General features: G+C 39.3%; 1 protein-coding gene across 1 annotated transcript in view; it reads right to left on the bottom strand.

Annotated features, from left to right (window-relative positions):
- PTPRM (protein tyrosine phosphatase receptor type M) overlaps positions 1-27,249 on the bottom strand; it is a gene marked incomplete at its 5' end in the record, with an annotated part of 481,602 nt that overhangs the window by 150,475 nt on the left and 303,878 nt on the right. Inside the window, 2 exons of the mRNA XM_084260019.1 lie at positions 5,807-5,836; positions 12,861-12,993. Coding sequence (XP_084116145.1) covers positions 5,807-5,836; positions 12,861-12,993 — 163 coding nt within the window. The remainder of the gene's footprint in view (positions 1-5,806; positions 5,837-12,860; positions 12,994-27,249) is intronic.

Raw genomic sequence — 27,249 nt, 5'->3', positions numbered from 1 at the left:
CTGCTCCTTTAAGCACAGAAAGATCTCCAAATCCCAGCTCATCTGCAAATTTACCGATTGACACTGAGGGAGCAAGGACAGTAAGTGAGTGTGATTGTGTGACCAGCATAGCAATCAATCACTTCTCATGCTTCACCTCACTCTCTCTGTAATACTCACTTATTTTGAAAAACTCAAACTCGCAGCGCGTTACAGATTATGTTTTTTCACTCAACACATCTGGGCTAGCATGGTTGTGAAAACTCTGGGTAACTTCAGAAGTGACTACGGGTTTCCTACATGTAGGCACTGGAGAAGTAACTTGGAGTATCTGAACATGCCCAAAAAAGATGAACTAAAGCACAGCTATTCTCCCATGTGAATGATTTGATCTCTGTTAATCTCAAGAAAGCTATTTCATATAGTCAGATCACTACCCTGGGGGGAATCACAAACTTCAGAAAGAGCTAATATAATAAAATAAAGGATTTACTTACTGGGAGTGTTAAGGATTACTTACAATTTTTTTCTACAGAGAAATGGGAACATAAGCCTCAGATCCAAAAGCAACAGAAGACACAAGGCATCAGCATAAGAAGTAACGACTTCAGACAGACGTTTAAAAATGATGTGTTGTATTTTAGCTAACAATAAAATTCTGATTCTGAGATTGCTCAGTACCTCTGCACGATAGTTAGATTTCGTACCTCTGTACTCAAAGCATATGGCACACAGCCCACTAATGCATTTTTCACCTTGCTATTCTGGGCAGTGCATATTACCCACAGATCTCAGTATCCAAAGATTCAGCATTCTAATCTTTGCTTGATACAACAAAATTCATGGGACACCCCCAAATCATTTCCGTCTAGCTTACACGACAATTACTGAAATCCATGTTTATATTTGGGTTACATGATTCTATGACACCATTCTATATAACTTCTCACATTTAAAGGTTCAGAAGAGATCACAGGCTTAGTCTAACAGATAAAACACATCCAACAGTTCAAACACATTCATGTTTTTCTGTTCCATGCTCTCTCCTTCACCTGCAAGATGCCAACTGATGAACTTATTCTAGTTCCAGCGGCACCTACAGTTGAGAATACAGGACTATTTCTCACCTCTCTCGCTATTTTCACATTACTACCTAAGTTTAATATGTGATGACTGCATTTTTCCTGGAATTATCCAGAAATCACTGTTAAGAGATTCAACATCATTGATTTTTTTGAAATTTTATGACTGTAATTATGAGGGTCATTTTGCAAATTTGCTAACCCTGTTCTTTCTGTCAGAGCTACTAGGTGAGTCACAACGGGATTGGGAAAATGAGCCACAAAGGAAGTCTCTGTACAGAGCTCTAGAAGCCATCACTGAAAAACTGCTAGTGAAGCAAGAGACACAGAGGTAACTAAACTGGTAACAGACAAGCTGGCTCCTGAGCTCAAGTCAGATACCCATCCTTCAACTGGATTCCCAAACTACCAAATTTTCATGAAAAAGAGAGTATGCTTTTATTCGCATTTATATGAAAAAGCTCAATGTTTGCAGAATTAATTTTCTTTCAGGAGGAACTTTGTCCTCTCCAAGTTTTATACAAAGTAGCAGGCAATAGGTCCTCTAGTCATACAGCCCATTTTAATAATACTTCAATATTGAATTAGCCTTCTGGATTGAGATTTCCATACAGAGGACATGCCTGTGATGCACTTCTGTCATAAGTCACCAAACTAGATGGGACAGGCAATATCAGACTTCATACCGTATAAGATACCAATATTATTACTATTTTCTAAGAATACTGGGCAGTAATTGTCTTTTATTTCCCCACTTCACCTTTCACAAGTTGAAATGACTTGTGAAAAGGCATAAAAATAGAATAAAATTATGCGCCTAACTGCTGTGCAGCACTGTTGTTGCATAAGTACTTAATTTCAATAATAATCATAACATGCCATTTAGGTATCAAGTTCAAGCTGAGGGACAACATCAAAAGCTACCCTCACAACTCTGTATTTTAATTAGGAGTACATCCTACTCATAGTAATGTAACAAAACCTTTTCTAAAAAGCAATTTACAACAGCCACAACCCGAAACCATCTGCCCCAGAATTTGGGATGAATTGAATTCCTCAAGCTCCCTATCCGGTGCCAGTCCATTGAGTAAACTCAGGTGGTCCAACACTCCTTTTGCTGTCTGGTGTTGGAATGTGTATGAATAATCTGGTTACATTAGCTCCTGAATAATGGTTAATGATCACAAATCTTTATCAAATCTAAACTCTCGAATGCAAAAGTTAATGGCTGTCAGTCAGCAGAGGGACGACGCTCTTTGTCACCTGAAGAACAGGATTATCTAGTTCATTTGACCATAATAAACCACTAATGTACTTTTCCTTTTCTGGCCCATGTTGCAGGGCTTTTGCCCATCAGAGAACGTGTTAGGAGAAAGCAGAGTCATGCCAGCACCAGCTGCCTTGCTGAGAACACCAGTCATTACAAGTGTCACTAACGGCACCGTCTCCATTCTTCTTTTCTCCCACCTGGAATCGACTGCAAAGTCAAAAGACCTGCTGCAGAGTTAATGGACACTATTAAATTTGCTCTAATCTTAAGAACAAAAGAACTCATACCGGACTAACTACAGCCAGACACAAAAAATAAATCTGCTGCCTGACTGAGGTGAAAGGTAAAAAATGCACCAGTTCTCCAGAAAGCAAGAGTGGGAGGAAAGGCACTGGCAGAGGCACTTAAGCCCATTAACAAGAAGTATAATTCTCAATAGCGGTACTCAATTTCTTTCCTGTAACGTCTCTCAACTGGCTAACTAGTAAACACAAGATAAAATGGAAATAATTCTCTGCCAAATATGCACAGCTGTAGGTCCACCTCTGATGATTCATCAGCAGCTCCAGGCATCTGCCCATTTTTTCCCTTTTTAATTTAGGATGGATCTAGAAGTGGCAGAGATTGCAGTCTACTAGGGAAAAGGAGCCCACAGCACATAAGGAAAGCGGCACACAAGACAATAGTAACTATTTCGGTGCATAGATGCTTGCTTGGATGTCACAGCTTGCATTTACAATGACTAATCAGTAAATCTGAATATGATACTCAGTATAGAAATGGTAAATCAGCAATGGCAGAGTACTTCAAATTGTGTTTCTCAAAATATAGAACATTTCATAATACATACCAACTTCCTCAGCTAAAAATAAAACTGGAATGAATCCTGCATTCATCTAAGATTTCCACCAATTTCAGTGAAATTGCATGGTGCGTAAACAGGTGGAGAAATTGGTCCAAAATATTTCCTTCTACTGGGGGCTCCTGTCTGCTCCTTTCAGGGCTCTTACTTGCCTTCAGTTGCCAGACAGGGAGCAAAACAATCCACAATCAAGATCACAAAATTGCTTTGGGAAGACTTAATGTACCCAAACTACAAAGTTACTGAGTTTGTACCACAGTAACAACAAGGGAGATTCTTTTTCTTCGAGCCACTGTGAGAGTATTACAAATCATCAAATGAAGCCCTACTCCATCCACTACTAGTAGTCTCTGTGATTGCAAAACTGGGGATAAAATCTGTTTGTAAAACTCACAGAAACATTGCCATTCACATATTTGCCACTCTCAGCAGAAAAAAAAAAAAATAATCCAGTTTCTTTGAATAATGAAACAGTGTTTCATTTAATGTTCTATTTGTTTCAATTTTGGTTTTCGGCTTAGCCTTGAGACATGAATCACATTAAAATATTAATTTAAATATATTTACTTATTATAGCAACAACAAACTATATGACTTACTATATTATATTCTTCTGACATTTTAAAAACAACATTTAAATGGTCTCAAACTGTGGCTTTTTAAAGGCGTATTTAATGGAAAATATGGTCTTTTCATCTTGGGAACAAATTCTGAAATACTGTATCTGTGGAGGAGATAATTTTTTCTGACCTTCACATTAATACAGTGCTTTAAAGAACAGTTTAAAAAAATTGCACTATATGTAAAGTGTCAAATAATGTAATATGAAATCTGAATTACCAAGTAAATGAGCAGCTTCAATATATTCAGAAGGCTTAGGGAATTTCAACTAAGAGGTTTAAATTTTAGTTGCTTTAATTCATTTGAAGCATGGTTCTCCTTACCAAGTTTTCAATTTAGAAAACATTTGCTAATTTTCTCCTAAATTCTATAAATGAATGTTTGATGCTTTTTCAAATTATCAATAGCAAAAATACTTATTTATAAAGTTTGAAGAGCCATTAAAAAAGAACTTGAGGAACTTAACATTGTTTTAAATAAAAACGTTTCACTCAGCTCTGGTGAGGCTGCACCTCGAGTACTGTGGTCAGTTCTGGGCCCCTCACTAGAAGAAAGACATTAAGATGCTGGAGCACGTCCAGAGGAGGGCGATGAAGCTTGTGAAGGGTTTTGGAGCACAAGTCCTCTGAGGAGCGGCTGAGGGAGCTGGGGCTTTTTAGTCTCAAGGAAAGGAGGCTGAGGGGAGACCTTACTGCTCTCTACAACGGCCTGCAAGGAGGGTGTAGGGAACTGAGGGTCTGTCTCTTCTCTCAGGTAACAAGCCATAGGACTAGAGGAAATGGTTTCAAATTCCACCAGGGTTGATTTAGTTTAGATATCAGGAAGAATTTCCTTATTGGAAGGGCAGTCAAGTACTGGAACCGGCTGCCCAGGGAAGTGGTGGTATCACCATCCCTGGAGGTATTTAAAAAGCCTATAGATGTTGTGCTTGAGGACATGGTCTAGCGGTGGGCTAGGCTGTGGTTGGACTCAATGATCTTAAAGGTCTCTTCTAACAAAAGTGATTCTATGATTTTGTGATTACTGAAATACGTGTCGTTCAGGAGCATGGTACTACTATATATACCTGAAGACTAGTACTACAGTCTGTCTCATGCAAGCAACACCCCATCTTCTGTACCTATTTGGAAGTACCTCAGAGTTTCCCATCACTTTTAAACCCGAGCTTTAAAAAAGACAGACATCTATTGGACAGATGATTTTTCTGCTGGCCAACAAGATTAAACAAGCTTAAATGCATCTCGTTTTGCAGTTAGGAAAGATCCCTAATATTTCACTAATCCAAAAGCTATCATGTACCCCTTGTACCTGGAAAGCGAGAAAAGGTGAATAGCCTCAGAAAGGGATTTGCTAAATTCACAGAACCCTTCTCATTCATCACCTGCTGACAGCAGGGAACAAAACAAAGGCTTTGGGTAAATAAAGAATCTTATCATGGTATTGCTAAGGACTGTACCAAAAATGAAAACTTATTACTTACTGAAAGTTATGCTTCATCTTGCCCTCATTTTTCAGTGCTCCCTCCTTTTAAATCCACTCCAGTAATGGTAACTCATGACATTTACGCATGATCATTATTCATGAAAAAGCAGTAATACGTACACAGCAACAAATGGAAATGCTTGTACATGTCTAACCAATGCTGCATTTTCAATAGGACAAATGAGAAAGAAACCACTAAATAAATTCTAAAAATAGCTACTTAGGCATGAAAAGTTCTTATAGACATGTCAGTGATATTTATACCTGCTACTTTGCAGTTAAGAAAATTCGTTACATAACGATATTCAAAGGACTCTAATGCACAGTATGAGGCACAAGAAACGGCTATACAGTGAAGTATTTCATTACATTATTGACCACGCTGCTTTACCTTGGTAAAACTTTTACAAAGTTTGCTTTCATAAAGTAATTTTCCATATTAGCATTCACTACTTATGCATGGAACAACATGGCAGAAAGCCTGTCTCTGATGACAAAGAAGTTACTTACAGGTAGTAAGTGTAGGAGTGATAGCTTCTTCTGCCATGATGGTGGAAGGATTAGGCAGTGGTGGAAAAGATGGAATGGAAGGAAAGAAAAGCCAAATATTAATGTATGAAAAATCAAGATGAAATTGAGACCAGAACCGATGACACAAATGAAAGGTAGCAAGAATGCATATCTGGCATATCATGCAACATGTCTGGGACAGATGACATATCTAATTTCCATAAACCTTTAAGCAACACAATCTATTATGCATCTCCAACTGTTAAAAACCACCATAAAGGAGACCAACTATCTAAGTAATATTAGACATTTAATGTGTATTTATCTCTGCATATACCACACACACACAAACACTGCCAATTAAAGTGATACACCACCTCCAATTACATCTCAACTGCATTAGGAATAAAGATATGGAACTTGTAACATGTTGTCAGAAGTTTAACAATGCAGATTTTCAGAACATGTTTTAAGTAACTTCTCTTCCTGTCAAAGTACTGTACAATCGTTGGATAGCCCTTTCTTTACTTAAAGAAATCAGTTCTTCCATTGCCAGGACTAGAGCTTCTTCCCAAAGGAGGAAAAATCAATGCCCATTGCTTTTTTAATATCTCACCTTTTTTATAACCATTTAAGTTCTGCAGAGAAAAAAAAAATAGTTCTTGCCACGCAAATAAAAAGGCTATCATTAATGGCTAAAACTATTTTGGTGGTATTTCCCCATGCAGCAGAGGAAAAAATAAGAACTGAGCCCGTATCCCTGTTATTTCTGCCCACAATATTGTCACAACGAAGTCGTTGGAGAACCTAGCACAACGATCCTGAGAAACACAGGCCCAGACAGTCTCTCCTGCATCACCTCTTGCACAGCCAGACCCTCCATCCAAGACATGCTCCGCACGAGGACGAAGGACAGAAGACCTCCAGCTATGCTCTTCTGCTTTGCACCTCTCCTTCCCTCAGTCACAAGCCTACTGGAAGCAGGACCGCAACTCTTCAAAAGGGGCAAGTTCCAACCTAAATGTTTTCCATATATTGACTGCAATTAAGAGGAGGCTGGAGATCTTCAAACATTTCTGAGCATAATGTCAAGTAGCATTCACACGTCGGTAGGATAAAAGACTGAGAAGAACAGCGTAGGCATTTGTAATTTTTACAGCACATGCATACAGCCCTTTGACTACAGAGAAACATGTAAACAGGCCTTGCAAAGGACCATAACTAACGTTAACTTGCCTCTGGCTACATGCTCCAGGCATCCCTTTGAAAACTAGGCTTTCATCAAATTTTCTCTCTCATCTTCTTTGTGTGAAGATGCCGTTAGAAATACTTCCCAGTTTTTACTCCCATTTTTCTGATGCAAACAGTATTGTTCAAACACAAGTGACTAGCTACTCAATATTTCATCACGTGGCACATCTGCAAAAATGCACACCTGTTAAAAGTTGAGTTTTAAGGTATCTCTAAGAATAGAGTAAGGGGTAAGCTGCAAAACAGGTCTACGCTTCTTCCACCAGCACATTGCCTTCAGTCAGGAGCACAGGATCAGGTCCTGTGTGAAAGCAAATCATCTTTCCTGATCTATTAGCAAGGGGTTGTTTTCTGTTTCAGTCACAATTATATCTCTCCCCTGTCCTTCTTTTCAGAATTAGTCATTCTCTTACTTTCATTTAGAATCTCATGACACTGCCAACCCTGTTTCTTGCCATATGTTGCCAAGACAGAGATTTAATGTAATTAGTACAAATGTTCTCATGCTTCTAAAAGATGTATAATAATTTGAGAAACCACAATAAATACAATTAATCAGTGAAGTACTGCTGGTACTTATATGCAGTATTCTGCCAAATATGTTATGGAGATAAATTATTCCTTATGAAAAAAATGCTGAAAATCCAGGAGCTTTAATTTGTGTAAATGGCTCACTGAAAATTTGTGTAAGATGAGAAAAATTAAAAGTCTCAAGCTCCAGTTATTTGTATATTGTTACAGTTGTGAGATTTTCCATATGAATGCCCGTGAAAAAGAGCACTGTGGGTTTTGACTCTCAAGAATACAAGACACTGGGAAAAAAAAAAAGCAGGTAAAAAGATTATATTAAAAACCTACTGAAAGTTTTAGACTTGCAAGTCCTCAGGCCACATGCAGAAGCATCGTTCATAAATGGAAAGATTTAGATTTTTAAAGAAATGTGGGCAAGTTCTATTTTACTTCCTACATAATGTATACAAACTCTCTTTCTATGTATGAAAACGCTTTTTCTGTAAGAGAGATGCAACGTGTTTGGCCAATCTTGGCCAAACTTTCTTCTTTGCATTGCTCTTCAGTCACTTCCCACTAGAGAGGTTATTTTATGTCAATAAACTGTTTCTGTGTATAGTGAGATAATATAAAGCACTTTTATATCCTTAAGGACTGGAGACATAAATAAATTTCATAAATATCACTTGTAGAATAAAGCCCTGCTATAAAATTTATCAAAACCAACACAGATGGCCACAGGGGGATTGTCCCACCAGAAGGGAAAACTTCTGCAACTGTGCAATTGCCAGTGATGTCTTTCATCGTCTCACTTTTGTAGCTGGCCTAGAGGGAAAAACAAGGTTCAGGGGTAGCACTGGGAGAAGTCTGGAGTTTTCTCTCAGCCCCATTGTCTCCAGTGTCTATCCTAACTGCTTGAAATTGTTGGCAGAGGTACTGAACTGATTTGCTATCAGGGAGTGGGACGAATGCATTCCCAGCCCAGCTCCACCAACAGCAAAATCCAAGAACCAGGGTCTCTTAGTTAAACAGATGCCACAACTACATATATTAGAAACTACTGGAAGGCTCAGGCATAGAGACAGCTGACAATACAAACTAAAGGCAGGCAAAAGAAAATAACAATTTCATGGAGAAATGCAGTGATCAGAAAAACTCCATTCTACAACCAAAGGAGAAGCCACTGTAATTAAATTTTAATAATCGCTTCCTTATTGAGCTCCCACTGCAGCAGCAAGTTGGTAGCCCTAAAAGAAACAGCTACCCAAAAGGCATATACACTTTTAAGCAAACCTTGGACCAATAAATCTAATTTCTTAACGTCTACATATTTTTTTAAACTTAGCTGAAATAGAATACATACAAAAAAAGGAAAAGAGCAAAAAAGAATAAAGCAGAAAGGTTCTCAGTTTTTCAAGTCTTTATGTAATTGCTATTCTTTTTCAAAGGTTGTGGGAACACTTCTCTCATTTTCACTGCTCTACTTTAAGTTGACCAGAAGGTGAAATTGCTTGCTGCATTTTTTATTTTTTATTTTTTTATAAAGTCCTATGCAGGTATATCAAAGACTGGCAGAGATCAAGGGTCTTGCCTGAGATTTAATATTCAGAATCAGATTCAAAATCCACTTTATTGTGGAGCAATATTGTGGAAACACATGTATTGGTTTCCACTGACTTTGTGTTAACTCTTATATGAGAGATTCAGAGTGCAGCTGAGGAGAGGAAAGCCTTCTGGAATTATTCTGACTTCACAGAGAAAAATCTATCATATCTCGTTGATACGTCCCTATTGGTATTAGGAACATCTGGCAGGTTCTTAGTCTACATCACATGACATCATTATGCTGGAATGCAGTTAAATGGATAAAGACAGAGCAGAACAGACAAAGGCCTCTGAACAATCAAGTGGGGAGAAAACCAGGAAAGAACTAACAGTCTTTCACTGACTCAGGTGACCAGCACACTAACCTGGTTTACTTTAGTCAAAGACTGAGCATCCACACAGAAAATGTTTCAGTGCCCTCACTAATGACTCCACATGATAAACCCAACAGTTAGGCCACCTAATATGTCTGTGACCGGGTTTACCACATAATTACTTCAAAAGACCACTATATAGTGAAATTAATAGTGATGCCTAATAACTACTGATGTTTGCAGAACTTCTGTACCTGTTGCTTTAATAGCAGTCATACCCCAAAGATGTCTGTGCTGCACTGAAAACTCTGTGTTTGCCTACTTGGCTACTGAATTATCAAAGAGGCTGATCTGAGAAAATCTGAGGTGCCTGGCACTGACCAAGCAAAGAATGGCTGCTGGCTGAACTGAGCTTGCTATTGAAGGAATATGTTGGACAAAGATGTGGTTACCATGTACAGTAAAACCACTTCTCAAATCTCTTGACAATGGAAAGAAATAGTTTAAAATTAAGTTAATTAAGCACCGTGAAGCCCCAGAGACAGAGTAGACTTAATCTACTGGTGAGGTCTGGAGATCAAGTCTACAAGGACCCACTTCCATGAAAGAATGAGTAACAGACAGCACATGTCTTAGGACATGCCTTGGGATAGTGGAGTGTGAATGGGATGTTGCTGTAGGCAACCTAAAGAAAGACATGTTTCAGAGCACGTAGACTCAGCACAGCCAAACCTAGTGTTGTAGCCCACAGAGTCTGCATGTAATAGTGCAGAGAGGAAAGTGGTTCTCAGGGGAAAGGTGCCATTGAATTACATGGTGCTATTTTAGTTTTTCAATCAGAACTTTACTTCAGTAAAACTCCTGATAAAGTAAATGAAATAAAATGATCAAGTGCAATAGACAAATGGCACACTAGCTTGATAAGATTGTTTCATAAAGTAGCACCTAAAGTATCATAAAATTGCAAACCCACTACAGTTACACTAAGCTTGCAGAATGATTTATACATTTTCTTCAAATGCATAATGTATACACAGTAACTGAACCAAGGTGAAACCATAGGGGCTCTCAGCAGCACAGTGAATTAATGCACCAATAACAATTTATTGAATAATCGGTTCATCTTTTGCTTAAGCCACGAGTGTAATTGTATTCAAGACCTTCTATGCTGCAGCATCTGCTTTAGAGGTCTGGGACACAATATACCTACCTCCTGAAACTCTCATTAAAGCCTAGTCACATTCTGTTACACAGATGAACCATTCTTACTTTTTAATATTCACTTCAACTCATTTCACAGTTTGTTTTGTTCAAGGCTGCAGCATCATTCTTGGATATATTTAAGTTATGGGCATCATTCTTTCTGTACTACACAATGAAATTGTATGTATTTGGTAACAGAGTTCCCAGACTTGTACTTTCAATAGTTTCATCTCTGTCACAAGCAGATTTATTCCAAACCCCAAAGAAGCTCACATAATGCACTCTTCTTCTAACAACAGAATTACTATGAATAATAATTACTGTGCTGGGGTAGACAGAAGAAATCAAGTATCCTTCTGCATTAACACGCAAACACTTAGGACTTGAGCCTTCCTGCCTCTACCAATTAGATTATCAAAGAGCATTTCCCTAGAGAATGAAGCAAGAGTTAGCACAGCAGCCATTTAGCCAGAGACCCTGACACGTTATTTACTTTGAAACTAATTCGGATGATTTTGCTATACTCTCCCTTCCAGATTAAGAGAACTTGTCTCCCTTAGGTGAATATATTCTACCTTTGGCACAAATGCTTAAGGAGAGGTTCAGAACTGGGAACAGAGAGGGTGATGAATGCTGGTCAGGAATTGTGTGAAGAATTGGCCAGAAAAATGCGAGAAGCCTTCCTCCCTGCATGCCAAGTACTGCATCTGGCCCTAGGGAGGAGTTTGGGAGTTGAACTGTTAAAATTGAAGCTATGAATGATGTAAGAAATCACAAGTGGGAAGAGTACTGCAAAGTCAGAACAGATTCTAACTCTGCTATCCTCTACTTTGTTGAGAAGATTTGGTTACTGGGTCTTTTTCAGTGCCCCAGACAGACAGACCCTGGGGCTTCAATCTCAACCTCTTCTGTATGGCAGCTTTTGACTGCTTTACCTACCTCTTGTCAATGACCCAGCCCTCAGCCCTGGCCACAGCTCACCTTTCTCTGCATCAAGCCCTTCTAACTCATGGCCCCACTTCTGTCTTCAAGGAGAATGAAAAGCAGCTACTTCTGTTGCCTGCCCTGAGGCACTGTCAGGCAGCTGCCTCCTTAGCTGTGCACCTCCACTGTTCAAATTCTGGAAGAATTTCAGGCGGCTCAGGGGTTTGGAGTATCTCAGACCTGCCAAACTAGTTAGCATACAATTAAATCCCATAGTGTTGGCATGAGCAAAATCGCGCCAAGATTGCTTGCAATGGAAGAAAATGGCAAAAAGGTGAGGACCTCTGGGACAGTACAAAGACTGTGGCAGACGTGGAAGAAGAATTCATGACTCAGCTCTTGTACACAGCTCTCACAGGTTCACACCCCCACCTCTACAGCTGCAGATCTCGCATCACTCAGGATACAATCTAAAACCTTAATTCTGTTTGCTAACGAATTTCTCCAGACCTAGACTTAGCTTTGAGAGTCACATGGATTTTTTTCCTACCCATACCACCTACCTAGCTAGCTAGGAGATATTTTCCCCTGTATTATTTTTCCTTTTACAGTGCTGAGAAAGGCAACCAGCTGTAGAAGTCTTACACTTCTAATGTTACAGCAGTTTCCAAATTATATTCAAAGCAAACCAATCTCAACGTGTGTGTGTTGAACCAGGATTTGGAAACTTTCAGCACCACTGCAACGTTTCCATTTGTTTTCAGGGAATGGAGTTTACACAGAACAATACAGACCCCATTCTTCACACAAATTACCTCAGCTCTAGTTCCTTTTTGACTGAGGATTTCTTTTACACTCAGGAATGAAACTACATCTAACTTTCAGCTCCTCTGTTGAATAGAGTGGAGCCTCGCACTGCACTTTCAGGATAGAGATGCTGTTCTATTATTAGAGTCCATCATGCAGTACTAATGGATAAAGTGCTAGAATCATTAACCTCAAGTTGTTTTTCTTCTCTAACAAAGCCGCAAACATTAATTCCTAGAAAATGCTGTGGGATGAAACAGATATTGTGGTTTCATGAAATCCTAACAAATCTCTGGCGGTGGGAGGGAGCAGTATTTCTTAAATGCTGAGGCAAAGGGCACAAAGGAGGCTGGATACTTTTGCCAATATCAAGCTAAGAACTGCTGTAGGAGATGCTGTAATATGAATATATACATAGAAAACATCTACTAATTTCTCACCTTTTCTTCATTACCAGCACGACCCCCAGAAATATAATGACGAACAGCAAGATGCCTGCAATGACTCCAGCAATTTTAACGGTATGGTCGGTCTGCTTCTCAGGCTCTGGGTCTGGTTTTCGAGTGGCAGCCCCTATGGAATCAGTAAAAGGAAAAGAGGAGAGAGAAAAAGAATAAGGATGTTATTCTTTAAATGTTTATACATTTAACCTACTGATGTCATTAGTCTTATCCAGGGCCGACAGGTATCAATGCTTGATCTTTTAAGAAAAAATCCTGCTTTCATATGCATTGACAGCAATATAATTCTTCATATTGTTCCATGACATTTGGTAAGAACACAATACTGGTGGGGTACCACAGACAGCCCTGACCCTTTTATATGGGCCTCTTCAAAAATTCACAAATTCCTGTATTTTCCCTTTTTCTTTCTGCCATTTAGAAACTTGCTAACAACACAATAACTATCCTAAGCCTTTACCCAAATTTGATTTGCTGGAACATTTTCCTCAATTATTTTTCATAAATGAAGCTGTAATTCCATAACATATTAGCTTAAACACCTGGAAAAGTGAGATAAGCTCATTTACCATGCATTTTACCCGCAATTGTTTTTTACACAATAGACTTTTTTTTTTTGCCTTTGGAAATCTAAATCTAGGTCACATCTGGTAGGCAAAAAGACTCCTTCTAAGCAATTTATTCACAAAGTGGGAAGCAGCTGATGATCACACCACTGGCACCCACATTTAATATCTGTTTAAATGAGATAACCACTGCCTTACAGCAGCTACTGTCTTAGCTCTTCCAGCTTCTCCATTTAAAAAAAATAACATCGTTTGTAGTGTTTACTGTATAATGTGATGGAACGTCAAATCCATGTCTGATGAAATATCCATTTCCTCTACTAAATGAGTTCAGGATGAAAAATGTTAAGGAAGCAACATTCAATTCACTAAACTGATTTTATTTTTTATGGACTTTTTTTTTTTAATCAAAACGTGACAGCATTAATCATTTGAGGCACCATGCCATAAAGTGGACACAGGGATTTATGGATCATTTTCCTGCTATAGCATTTTTTTGAAAGGGAGAAGGAAGAGTAAAACCTCAGTGAGGTGTAATATTTAAAGACCACATTCTTATCTCACTGGGTTTCACAGAGGATTTTGAAAGCACCAATTACATTTTACTTGTTTCTTGACTTCCTTTTTTTTTAAAAAAAAGAAAGGAAATCAGTGATCAGGTCACATGCAGAGAGATTCTCTGAAACATACAATGAAAATATTACCAGTATTTCTTCTCAGGTGTAACCAGGATATTCTAAGACTGTGAATACTTCTGAGTGCTCACAGTTACACTTTTGGGCTACACCTTCAAAACTCTTTACCAGGTGGAATGCTAGGAAAATGTGGCAATTTGTATTGCTGACAGAAAAGGTAAATACCTTTAATCAAAATATATCTCAAGCTACCTGCAGGAACTGGGTTCTTTGGAAAACTCTGGCCATGCTAGTTTGTGTGAGTGCTAAGTCAGAGAAGATCTGCTGCCTCTCTCTGTGCCCAGTCTCACTAGAGTATCAGTTCGACAGCAATCCTCTATTGCTAATACATAATACAATTCCAAATTAGTAAAACTCTCACTTTGGATGAGTAAAGGGAACAGAATCTGTCTCTGTATTTCCCTCAGTGCAGATGTATAAAATTTTGTTATAAACGGTTCTATTTTTATTTTCCTTGTGTCATACAAAAATAATTTTGTTAAACTCTATATTGCTGTAATCTGCTCAGCACTCAAAAGTGCAGCAGTTATTTAGAAGACATCTAGAGTATCGTTTTGCAAAAGGCAGCTGTTGAGTTGAACTTGGCAAACAGGAAGCAGTGAATCAAATACAATACAAATGGTCAGACATGATAAGGACTTCACAGTCCTCTCTTAAATCTGAAACCCAAGCAAGGAAGAGTGCAAAGTCAACAACAAGCAATGTATTTTTAGATGTCATTTCTAAGACTGGTTACTTCTACAGTCTGCTCTTCACAGAATCATAGAATGGTCTGGGTTGAAAGGGACCCCAAGGATCAGAGAGTTCCAACCCCCCTGCCACAGCCAGGGTCATCATCATCCAGGCATGATCTAGACAAGATGGCCAAGGGCCCCATCCAACCTGGCCTTGAACATCTCCAGGGATGGGGCATCCACCACCTCTCTGGGCAGCCTGTTCCAGCACCTCACCACTCTCTCTGTAAAGAACTTCCCCCTAATATGTAATCTAAACCTTCCCTTCTTTAGCTTCAATCCTTTCTCCCTTGTCCTGCCATTATCTACCCTTTTACAAAGCTGATTCCATTCCTGTTTGTACGCTCCCTTCAGGTACTGGAAGGCTGCAATGAGGTGTCCCTGCCACCTTCTCTTCTCCAGGCTGAACAAGCCCAGCTCCCTCAGCCTGTCTTCATAGGGCAGGTGCTCCAGCCCTCTAATCATCTTCATGGCCCTCCTCTGAACCCTCTCCAACAGTTCCACATCCTTCTTCTATTGGGGTCCCCAGATCTGGACACAGTACTCCAGATGGGGCCTCATGAGGGTAGAGTAGAGAGGGACATTCATCTCCCTGTCCCTGCTGGTCATAGAATCATAGAATCATAGAATGGTCTGGGTTGGAAGGGACCCCAAGGATCATAGAGCTCCAATCCCCCTGCCACAGGCAGGGCCAACAACCTCGGGCCCGGATCTACACAAGGTTGTCCAGGGCCCAATCCAACCTGGCCTTGAACACCTCCAGGGATGGGGCATCCACTACCTTTCTAGGCAGCCTGTTCCAGCACCTCACCACTCTTTCTGTAAAAAACTTCCCCCTAATATCTAATCTAAACCTTCCTTCCTTTAGTTTTAATCCATTGTCTTCTGATGGAGCCCAGAATACAATTGGCCTTCCAAGCTGCAAGAGCACACTGCTGGCTCATGTTCATTATGGCCTTCAGGGTACACCACCCTACTGGAATTCTCAGTGCTAATCACAGAATCACAGAAGCACAAGGTTGGAAGAGACCTTTGAAGATCATCAAATCCAACCATTCCCATCCTATGCTAAACCATATCCCCAAGTACCTCATCAACCTTTTTCTTAAAACACATCCAGGGAAGGTGACTCAACCACCTCCCTGGGCAGCCTGTTCCAGGCCCTGATAACTCTTGCAGTAAAAAAATTTTTTCTAATATCCAATCTGAACCTGCCCTGGCACAGCTTCATGCCATTTCCCCTTGTCCTATCTCCTGTCACCTGGCTGAAGAGACCATCGCCCACCTCTCTACAACCTCCCTTCAGGTAGTTGTAGGTGGTGATAAGGTCTCCCCTCAGCCTCCTCTTCTCCAGGCTAAACATCCCCAGCTCCCTCAGCTGCTTCTCATAGGATTTGCCCTCTAGCCCCTTCACCAGCCTGGTTGCCCTTCTCTGGACACACTTGAGGACCCTGATGTCCTTCTTATGGTGAGGAGCCCAGAACTGGACACAACATTCGAGGTGCAGCCTCACCAATGCCGAGTACAGGGACACAATCACCTCCCTAGACCTACTGGCCACACTGTTTCTGATACAAACCAGGATGCTGTTGGCCTCAGGTTGAGTGAAATGTAATCTTTCTTTACAGAAACAGTGTTACCTACACACCATGGTATCATGATATTATAGGCCTGGTATTCTAGTCTTGTTATTGTTGTTGTTTCAACCTGTTTGTCTGACAGTAATTTTTAATACCCTTGATCACCCTGGAGCCTTTAAAAATATCTAGCTACAAGACTCCAGTAAATTGTCTGTTTGCATAATTGTCTCTGTCATTACCTGTTCTCAATGACAGGCTGCATATTGTTGCCAACAGCTGAACTAAACCCATTGTGTTTTCCTCACAATGCTGGACCCAGTGATGTGTTTGGATTTTTGTTTGGGTTTGTTCATTTTACTTTTAAGCTTTTGATTCTTGCACACAGAAGCCTGACTTTAAACCCTGCACAATAACCTCACTTCTGTTTTCTTACTGAGGCTATCTGGGCTAGTGGAGTTAGTAGAATCAAGGCCAAACTGGCACATATACTGTGGTCCACCTCTAGAAAGGCAACAGGTCATTAGGAGCAGTGAGTGCAGGACAGCTCAAGGGAGCGGCTTAGAAAATGAAAGGACAAGGGAATGTTTCCTGCCAGTTTAAAAAGGATTAAGGTGCTGACTTTGGGAAGTCCTTACTTGATGAGAAGAAACTAGAGTGCTTCCTGCCAGAAATGAGAAACAGAGATACACTTACAGATAAACCCCAAGGTGCCACAAAACAGAGCAAAATATTTCACAGGCTTCCTGCATTTAATAAAGGGGAAGACAGTAACACTGTTTGGTTCCATACCCTTAGTTATTTACTTTCTAATTAATCTCAGCTATTCCATTTTCCCTTTTACTTATTTATTGCCCATTCTTTGTGGCTTTTGCTACTGCAGCACTTAAAAGGTGAAATATCTTTTTTTCCTTCACTTAGAAAAAAATGGCATTCAACTGGCCTGATTTATGACTTTCCCTCATGGGTCCCATTTTGTTCAGTACTTGCAAGACTCAGTGATAATATTTTTAACTAGTATCCATGAAACACCTAAAGATTTTATTTCACTTATTTTTGTCTATCAGACCTGTTCCATTACCTTTTTCTTAACATTGGAGTCTCCATTTCTGAAGTTTACTGATTACTCAGCTCCTTCCTGGCATCCCACCTCCTCTTCAGATTGAGAAATGAATTACATTCTAGTCTCTAATATTTAGTGTCTGCCATACTGTGAATTCTTAAATTACTTCATGTGGTGAAATGTCTATTTCTGTACTGTGCGTTAGAAGACTCTCACTTTGAAGAATTTCTGGTTCTCATCAGAGATACACAGGTCTGCTATTAGTATTAATAGAAATAATTTGTGGGTTTTTTTCAAAAATGGTTCTGCCACTTTGGGTGGAAAATTTTCATTTCCTTTTTCACTCAGAAGGCACATGTGCTGTGTTACTGATCAGCCCAAAAACTTCATCTCCTGTAGGTAGTTTATGGACAGAAAAGTTTGAGCAGAACTATGCCTCATTAAAAGGGAATGAAGATTATTTGTTGAATGAACTAGCCAAGCAAAATACCATTCTTTTAGCTTACATGAAAGTGTTATCTTGTTTTTCAGAACCAATGGTAATCTTCTTCAGAGATGGTCTTCTACCAAACTGGACTCCTCTCTTTGTAAATGAACATCGTTTGGACTTGCTTTCCAATGTTTATTAGCCCCCTCCAAAAAAAATGTTGTTAGAAATGACCTACAAAATAACCCTGGCTCAGCAGTCTAGGAGCTGCTAGCTATACTACCAAAGAAAGGAATGAGATTAAAATTGTTAGTAGTAAAACTAGCTATAAGTTGTTTTGTCTAAGGCAATCTTTAAAAAAAATCCAGGCATTTCTTCTCTTATTTGAGTCAACAAATAATCCCTTCCATTAATTAACTAGTCTGGTCTTATTTTATTTCTCCCACGCAAGGGTGACCACAGTTGCTGACTTTTTAATTTCCTTTCTGCAGCTTTAAGCTCTCAAAAGTTACTTGCTTGGTAAGTTGCTTGCAAGCCTCTCCAGCTGTATTTATTCACAGGTGTTCCAATGACTGATGTAAGGTCTAACTTTGCTCCAGTGACCGATGTAAGGGGTAACTTTACAAGGCTTTAAACCAATACTACAGTTAGTCCAGGTTGTCCTAGTTTCCAGTGAAATGAGACTAACTTGTGTTGGTAACTAGCCCATTGTTTCTTTCTGCAGGTAGTGTGATTCACCTACTTTTAACTTACTTCACAGAATGAGCCAGGAAAATGAAACATTATCCCCCTGTGTGACAGCTGCAGTGTGATGAGATGGCAGAAATCATGCAAAATGGTACAGGGCAGAAGGGAGGCAGAGAGGTGTGAAGCTTTCTTGGACCAGTCATCACTAGGATCCTGTTGTCCCTGCCACAAAGTAAGAAACCCACAAAGATCAGAGAGCTTGGCTTTAAAGGCTCTGCCCACGCTCTCCAAGGACAACACACATTACAAAGGCTACTATCATTACCGCTCTCTATTATTTGTACGATAGTAGGATCAAGAAGCTCTAAGTCAGATTGGGAGCCCCACTGGGCTAAGAACAGTGCAAGCACACAGCTAAACAATCCTTGCCACTAAAAGCATACTATCTAGCTGAGCTAGGCTGTAATAGGCAGGTGTAGCCATCACAGGTGGGAAGGGGAGGCAAATACCACTAAGAAAATGCATTTACAACACCCAAACGCTTCTCTCCTTCCAGCTCTTTTAGCTAGCTGGTATCACTCAGCATTTCCAGTTAGCAGCACAGCAGAAACAGATCTTCAACAGTAATATGAGGGATAGCGTGATGTTTTTATGGATGGTGCTGGGTAGGGTGTTCCAAGGAAGGAACTAACATAAAGGTACATGAACACAAAGATAGGAAAAGCAGAGGTAACAAAGGTGAAGAGCTGGGATAAAACGCGGCATGATGAAGTAAGGAAGCACACAAATACGTCTGTGCTGCAGAGATGACAAGAGGGGCTCCATGGAGGTAGGCCCCTCTTGGGAATGTCAAATGTTAATCAACAATTCCAATCCTCTATCACAGACTGAAAGACACATCCGGATGGGGCAAAAGTGCAAAGTGTCCAGTTTCCCTCAGAAGTTTCTTCAGCATTTCTAACCCCATCTCCCCCATGACTGCAGACAACTGTACCCTCATTTTTAAGTCTGTAGCAGCATTACTGGCATTAGGAAAAGACAAGCCAGTGCAACGTGCTTTTTATTTGAGTTTCGAGTTAATTCCAGATGCCAGGATTTGTGACTGTCTTGGAGAAGACCCAAAACACATACAGATTTGCAGATGAAATGAATTACCACCCTGGCTGGCCTGTTTATACTGTAAGTGACTGGCATGCAGTCCTCATCTACTAGCCAGCATGTATTCTGCTAACAAAGTCTTTGTTTTATTACTCCTGGTAGAACTCCAGCTAAGGGAGAAAATTCTCCCTCCCCTTCCTTATTGTTAGCTTTCAAATCAGTGTTCTGAGTTCTCCATCGACACTGCACTGCGTTTTTATCCATATGGTAGAGCTATAAGGTGTTGTTGGGCAGGGTATAATTTGTGACAGAAGGTGGTTTTGATCAGTATTTTTTTTTTTCAGTTTTCTCTCTCTACCCCATGCCTTGAATATATTAGTTTAGTAAATGCTTCAGAGAAAGGTCTGCTTTACTTCTCTTTTCACAGTATTTTCCCCTTTCTTTTCCTGGCTTCTTTTGGAAAGGCTTATGTAGAAATTGCTTTTTCCGTGGGGCAGGGATCATGGGTTTTGGTTGTTTTTTTCCCCCATTTCGCTGAGCACAGGAGCCATTTAAGTGTTGAAATCAATGTATCCTGGTTTTCCCTCCTGTGATGTTCTAGTCTTCACTAAATCTGTTGTGGTTTTTTTTTTGAATGTCTGGCAAAGAGGGCAAACAGCACTTACATTTTCACAGGACATTATCTTCTCTGTAATTTATGATTATCAGTAGAATACATATTGCTGTGTACAGACCTTCCTTTCCTAAAAAAAGATTTCCAGACTTCTACGAGACAACCATGCTGATTTGGAACACTGTTTATTTGGTGTTTTTTAAATGCAAGAAAAAACCCAGTCTTGTTAAAAGATCTATGCTAAGAAGAGACTATCAAAATAAGGCTCCACTCTGTAACAATTATGAATTATTAATTTTGTTTGTGATATTCTTTACGAAAATGTAAATATGGGTGACAAATAACTGCATGAAAAGAAATGCAAAGAACTACTTTACTGATGAATATGACTCATTTAACTGACTATCAACTGAACTGTATCTCTCACTGGTGGATGATTCATGTTGGTGCATGTGAGCAAAAAGACTTTTTTTGTTAAACATCTGTGTTTCTGGTTGTCAGGAAAAATAACATTTTTTACAAAATAAGCCTAAACAAAAGAAAGTTCCCAGTTTGATATGTATCTTTTGGTCTCATCACAAATTAATTTTAATGGGATTTTAATCCAGGCTCCTTAGACTGCATTTTTCTGGAGACTGTTTTTTTAAAAAAAGGCTTTACAAGAAAACAAGCCTGGACAAACACCTCATTTGCTCCTTTGCAAAAAACCCCACCAACCTTTTTGCTAGCTCTTTTTTTCCCCTTTTCTCTTAATCAAGGAAATTTAAATAATTGAAGTTCATAAACATTTTCCTCTCCACTGGGCACCCCAGCAATTGGAAGCCCTCACTCCTACTGGAAGAGAGAACATGTAAGTCCTTGCACATTAATAACGCTAAGATCATTAAGGGATGTTTAAAGCACACTCAACACAACGCAACGAGAAATCAGTAAGTCTAGAATATACACACACAGTGAATCTCCTTCTTGGAAATAAACAATTTCCTAAGGGAAAAATATACAGTCTTTGGCATCTTAAGCTCTCAAATGGCCCTAAAGGCTATACCACACACTTTATTTTATAAAGATGTCCGATTACATACTTATAAGTACATGTGTGGCCAAAGGAGCAGCCACAATGGTGCACACCACAGACCTGTATGTCAACAAAAGGAAAATCCGTGGCAGAGTATTTGAAAGACAGATCCTGCCACAGAAAATAAAAATCAAAATCCCCCTGAGGCAAAGAAGAAACTGGAGTTCTTTACTGACCTGCTCTGTAACTAGCCAAACACCACAAAGACTGGTATGACTCCATGTGACACAAATTTCTGATCAAGAAGGTTGACTGAGGAGCTACAAGAACATAGTTGTATCCAACTAGTTCTAGAACTGTAGGTCTCATGCTGAATGAGGATGAGGAGGTCTGAGAAAAGGGCACCAACAAGGGCTGGAACTGCAGGTGTCTCAGTACTTTGAAACATAGGGGTGGATGGAGAGGGGCCACATCCAGCATGAGAACTGAGTAATCTGAAGCTATGGATAGGAAATAAGTACTGGAGAGAGGGAGCGTCTTCTGATCTTGCTGCCACTGAAGACTTAACTACAGGAACACTTATGAACAGTTCCAAATGGGAAGTCAGTGAAGATCTGGTTACTTTGCCAGTAAGAGGAATAGGGCAGAAGGATAATGTAGTACCAATGGTACATCTATAGATCCACGCATCTTCTGGTCTATGCTGCCACCAGCTCACAGGTAAGGCTGACGTTCCCGCTACCAGCCTCCCTCCCCATTGTAGCCCTTACGAAGGATTCTTCAGAAATCCTTCAAAACCAGTCACACTCTCAGCACTTACTTATCATTACTCATCACCTACCTATTTTCTTGGAGGAAAGCATAATTTAATTCATTCTGCTAGATGGTAAATGGAATTAAAGATGCAAAGAAGCATGCAGAAAGGTAAAAATAAATTTATAAAAAGACATAAAACTTTTTTTTTTAAAAGCATTTTCAGAGTCCACACTGTTTTGGGGCAGAAATGTTGGCTAAAGGATCTCGAAAGGAGAATCAGGACAAGAAAGAATAAATAATTCCAGAGAATTCTAAATCTGTCTTTGTGCCAATACAGTGTAGCAGTTCTTTTGTTCACATTTCAGAAGCACTTATAGTATTGCCAATAAAAATCCTGCCCAATCTGAAGCAATGTTAGACAAACCAAGATTCTAGGCACAGGGACAAGAATGGACTAGGCCTCCTCTGAACGGTTATCAACAACCTACATTTCATTTTTCATATATTTCATAAGTTTTAGGTGTTACAGAAAAATCTCCACCTGTCCTTTTTGATAAAAAATGCCTTAAATAGCCATTTTTCTCATGTGTCCTTTTCTTATCACTTGTAATTATTGACACGTTTACTCAGAACCAGAAGCTGCCTGATTCAATGACAGCATACCAAAAAGTGCCAAGTATAACCATTTGCCTTCAAAAAAGGTTCACAAATACTTTGTTTGCTTCTGACCAATGACAATTTACCATTTTTCCTCTGTTGTGTTTCCCCTGTGAACTCAAAAGATGAAACAGAACCTGAAACTACTCTATTTCCCTTCTTGTCTGCTTGAATCCGTGTAAGACAGCAACTTCCAATCACTTCTATGCAAAACTGTGACTCAACTTTCATTCGCATGGGAGTTTTCTATTTGCACAAAAACTTCTTACTGGTCAGCAATAACAGACAATCAGATTAAGAGGAGGAAATGAGAGTTCAAGTTTGGGAAAATAAAGACTTGAAAATAAACTTGAATGCCCTTCACAGAGCTCCAAAATCATCGTCTCTTGCAGTCAAACTCACCATTACTGCAGAAAAGGGCATTTTCAGTGCAGTGTCTGGAGAAGCAGGCGTTAAAAACCTGTTAATAACTGGAGTCCAGGCTTGCATAGTATCAACTTATTACTCCAAGCAGACAAACGCATCACAGATACGTATTAAGTTTTCAGTTATTTAGAGGAACCTATACTCAGTGAACTGCTGAGACGTTATTTCACCCAAGGTAGTACGCTTCGTGCCTTTTCATTAAAGCCGACAGCATTACTCTCCATTTAACTGTGACACATTTTAATGGTCACCTATACATTAACACAGAGGTAATCCGTTTAATATTCCATTACACATTTGTTAAACTCGCCAGTGATACAAGCACCAGATCTACAGTTCGTAAGAACTACAGGTTATTTTATCCACAAGTCCAACACTTTCTTTCAAATTAAAATTCTAATTGCTTAGAATTTTATGAATACAGTCAATAACTACAGATGGGAAACATTGAAATGCACCAGTTTTTTTAGTTACTAATTATATCTCTGAGTTTCTCTCTCTTCCCCTGTCTCTCCTTAATTTTTCATTTTGGTACATGCAAAACATGTTCTGCTTTGAATGTAAAAATCAGAGGTGTATTTTTTCATACAGAAATGAAATAACACACTGTATGACATACAACCATACTCTAAAAATTAGCTGCAGGTATTTTTTCTTTGCTTGATATCTTCTGCTCCTCTGTACATTGCTGATGTTGAAATATTTTGGATTAGATGTGGTACTGATCTGTACTACACATATGTCAGAGATCCTTCAGTTTGTTAAGTATTTATCCTGGTCAGTTCTTTCATACTGTTATTTTCATGACTGTGTCTTCTGTTTCCATTCTTGGTAATGAGGTTAAGGAAAGTGCCCTCCCCCCAGTCCAACCTCAAAAGAACTCATATTAAGATTACATATTGTTGAGCAACTATATTATTTTTTCAAGCTGGGATGAACTGAAAAGACTCATCTCTAGTGGCTAAAGTTAAATTTGTTTCACATTCTTCATAAAAAGAGATATTTGACACTAACACCTAGAACCATACAGTACTCTCAGCTATGGACTCGAACACTCCAAATTTCCAAATCACTTGCATACTTGAGAGATGTAACATAGCTCCTGCAACAACTATTAACTCTGTGGCAACCAACTTTTAAACTCCTCTGAATAAAAGACAAACAATCTCTACAGTGTAAAACATACCTGATTTGGCTACTTGTCCTTCCTTAAGAGTAAGGAAAGACTGGTACTTTCTCCTAAGCATGGAATCTTCTCTAGCTGTTCCTGTCCAAGGTCTGTAACACCACCAGCTCTGGCAAAACAGTGCCAGTGTAGCTGATGAACTCATACCTCCTTGGCCAACTATAAGCATCAATACCTGGAGCAGATTTGCTGGTATGTCCTTCTGCACTTAATCCTTCCTTCTCTCCTATTTACTCAGTAGAGTTGCAAAGGTCCCCAACTTGACCAGTTCTGAGTAAGAGGAGATGAATGGGAGGAGGTCTTGAACCCCGGATCAGAGCCTGTGGCTTTTCTGTAATGACTTGAACACATTCAAAACTAAGGCTGCTAATTAATTTTCAGAAAACCTTATAGGAATTCTTATTATTATTGTAAAACATGATCTGGAGTACTTAACATTGCTAACAGAATCGCATTGATAACTGACTTCTATACCTGGAGTGGGCTTGTACTTATGGGTTATTTCAGCATTTGTGAATTGTTACTAGCATTATTTATATACCCTCTTTGTCTAATCATTTAACTGCAGCTCTTCTTCAGGTGGAAAATTCACTTATGTTTAAAAAATCTGGATGCTTTGGCTGCATTGTCTTAAAACCAGAAAACCTGGCATTTGACTCTGTAAATGTACTAGGAAAAGGAAAAAAAAAGGAGAAAAGGAAACAGTAGCTCCCATGGCACTCCTGTATCCTCTTAACATTTTCTTGTAACTATACTGTTTTATAGATGAAACTGTCACTGCAAAAATGACAAATATAACACATAAAAGAACAAAAATGGGCAATAAATCACAAGTGACACTCCAGCCCATTGAAATGCATTCAGCCGGTGCCACAGAAAGTAGGAAGATTTGCATTCTGCCCAGCTGAGCAAGAGGACCAGAATCCTTGAACAATTGGTAAACACTGGGGCCATTAAGGTATGCTGGGTAAAAATCATATAAGCTTTAAGATTGCCACTATCTTTTTGAAAAACATTCTTCCCAATTCTTAAGCATCAGTTATTTTACAAAACTTCTGACATATCTTCTTGTATCTGATTTAATCTGTGAAGAATGTACAAAACAGAACTCTCCCTTCCAGCTGCATGTGTAATTAACAATGGGTAGTAAAAAGGGCGTTCTATGGAAATCAGTCTCAATAATATCCAGTAAAGTGGTGGCTGCTCCACTAAATCACAAATGGAAATACTTTAATTTAAATATAAGTAGCTCAGACATATTTCAACAATTAAGAAAATGCCTGAAAGAATGAACACCCTAATCATAATTCCAAGCATGCTATTTTATCAGAATGCAGACAGAAAAAAAGAGATGAGGGCCAAGTGAATATCAAATATGGCCAATTTAAACCTATTACAAGAAGTGTCTCTTCCAAAATAGTGAAGCAAACCACAAATGCCTTCAGGCCTTCTCAAACACTTCGATTGGTTATTCAACTTAAAAGTCAAGATCATGCAATCACTTATGTATGCAGCAAGTTTTTTTTGTGAACCTTCTCCTTGATTTCAACCATCCTGAGAAACTGTATTGGTTTATGAAAGCATGGAGACAGTACCATGAAAACTGATGAAACATGTTAGATGACCCTGTTGGCTGTAGGATAGGGTCAACTGAGTGGATTTCAAGTCAGTTACTTTTCGTAAGGTTAACACCTAAACCTAAATGCTATCCCCCAAATTTGAATTCCTTAGTTACTATGTTATGGATTCAGTGATGATAATGTATTCACTAGTACGAACAACACTAATTTGCCTATTTTGGCTTTTCAGAAACAAAATCACACAGCTGCCTTTACATTATGTTACATTATACTATAACTTAAGGACAAGTACATTGAAGTGCAACTGCAAGAAGTTCCCTTTGCTACAGGCTGCAGAGGAGTAATGAAGGAAGGAGTCAGTGTCAGAGATATTTAGGGCAATTATCAGCTGATCCTGTAAATGGAAATAATCTTATTTTTTCATAAAAAGGAAGGAGAAGGGAAGAACAGAGAGGAACTAATAATTCATTGTTTATAAACTGCACCAGGAAGGGCCAGGATGAGTTGACGATGAGGGTGGAGGAAATGAGTTCAAGTACAATCGGCTTGAAAGCTGAGCTGCATTACCATGATCTTTCTGAAGAGAAAGACCTTTGCAAATTGGTAACAATGTTCAGGAATGCAGCCAAGACTTTAAATTTTCATTACGCAAGAAGCATCAACTTCCCACCTGAAAAAAAGAAAATCCCAATCCTGACCTCCCCACTGCCAGTTATGAATCTCCTCAAATGCTAAAAGACAAAAGTAATTTCTTGATCCTAAATGTAATTACTTTAGTGCTGAGCAAAGAAGTGGGGAAAAGGCACTGAACAGAAAATGCTAAGTAACATTATTTAAGAGTTACAGCTGTAGGGCTTGTGGTAACTACAGTTAGCAACAGTCCTATGATTTCCACATAAAGAAATCCTTTCACATGTAGATCCCGTCCACAGTATGGAAAAATGTGGGAAGAATGGGCATCATTCCCTGCTTTCTCATGTCCAGCCCAGCTCCTTTAAGAAAACCTTTGGGTTCTTCATGGATACTGCAGATACCCTTATTGTTGTACTATCCTGAAGATGAAAAGCCTGCCAAAGGGACACCTATGCAGTGTGTCTCTGTAGAAAAATATGAATTCCTGTTGCTGTCATGGGACCAGCCATGGGCTAGTTTTTTCACTGTTATTGCAGCTGTGGCAACCAAGAAGGAGAAAGGTGTTCCTTTCCTTTTTATCACAGTCTTTCAAGCATGAGAAGGGGGGTGCGAAAATGATGAGGAGGATTTCAGAGGGTTTCTAATATATTCCACA

This window comes from Gallinula chloropus (assembly GCF_964237585.1).
Source record: "Gallinula chloropus genome assembly, chromosome: 2".
In the NCBI taxonomy this organism is placed as follows: Eukaryota; Metazoa; Chordata; class Aves; order Gruiformes; family Rallidae; genus Gallinula; species Gallinula chloropus.
Note: the sequence above shows the minus strand (reverse complement) of the source record. Positions and strands in the feature narration are given on the sequence as shown.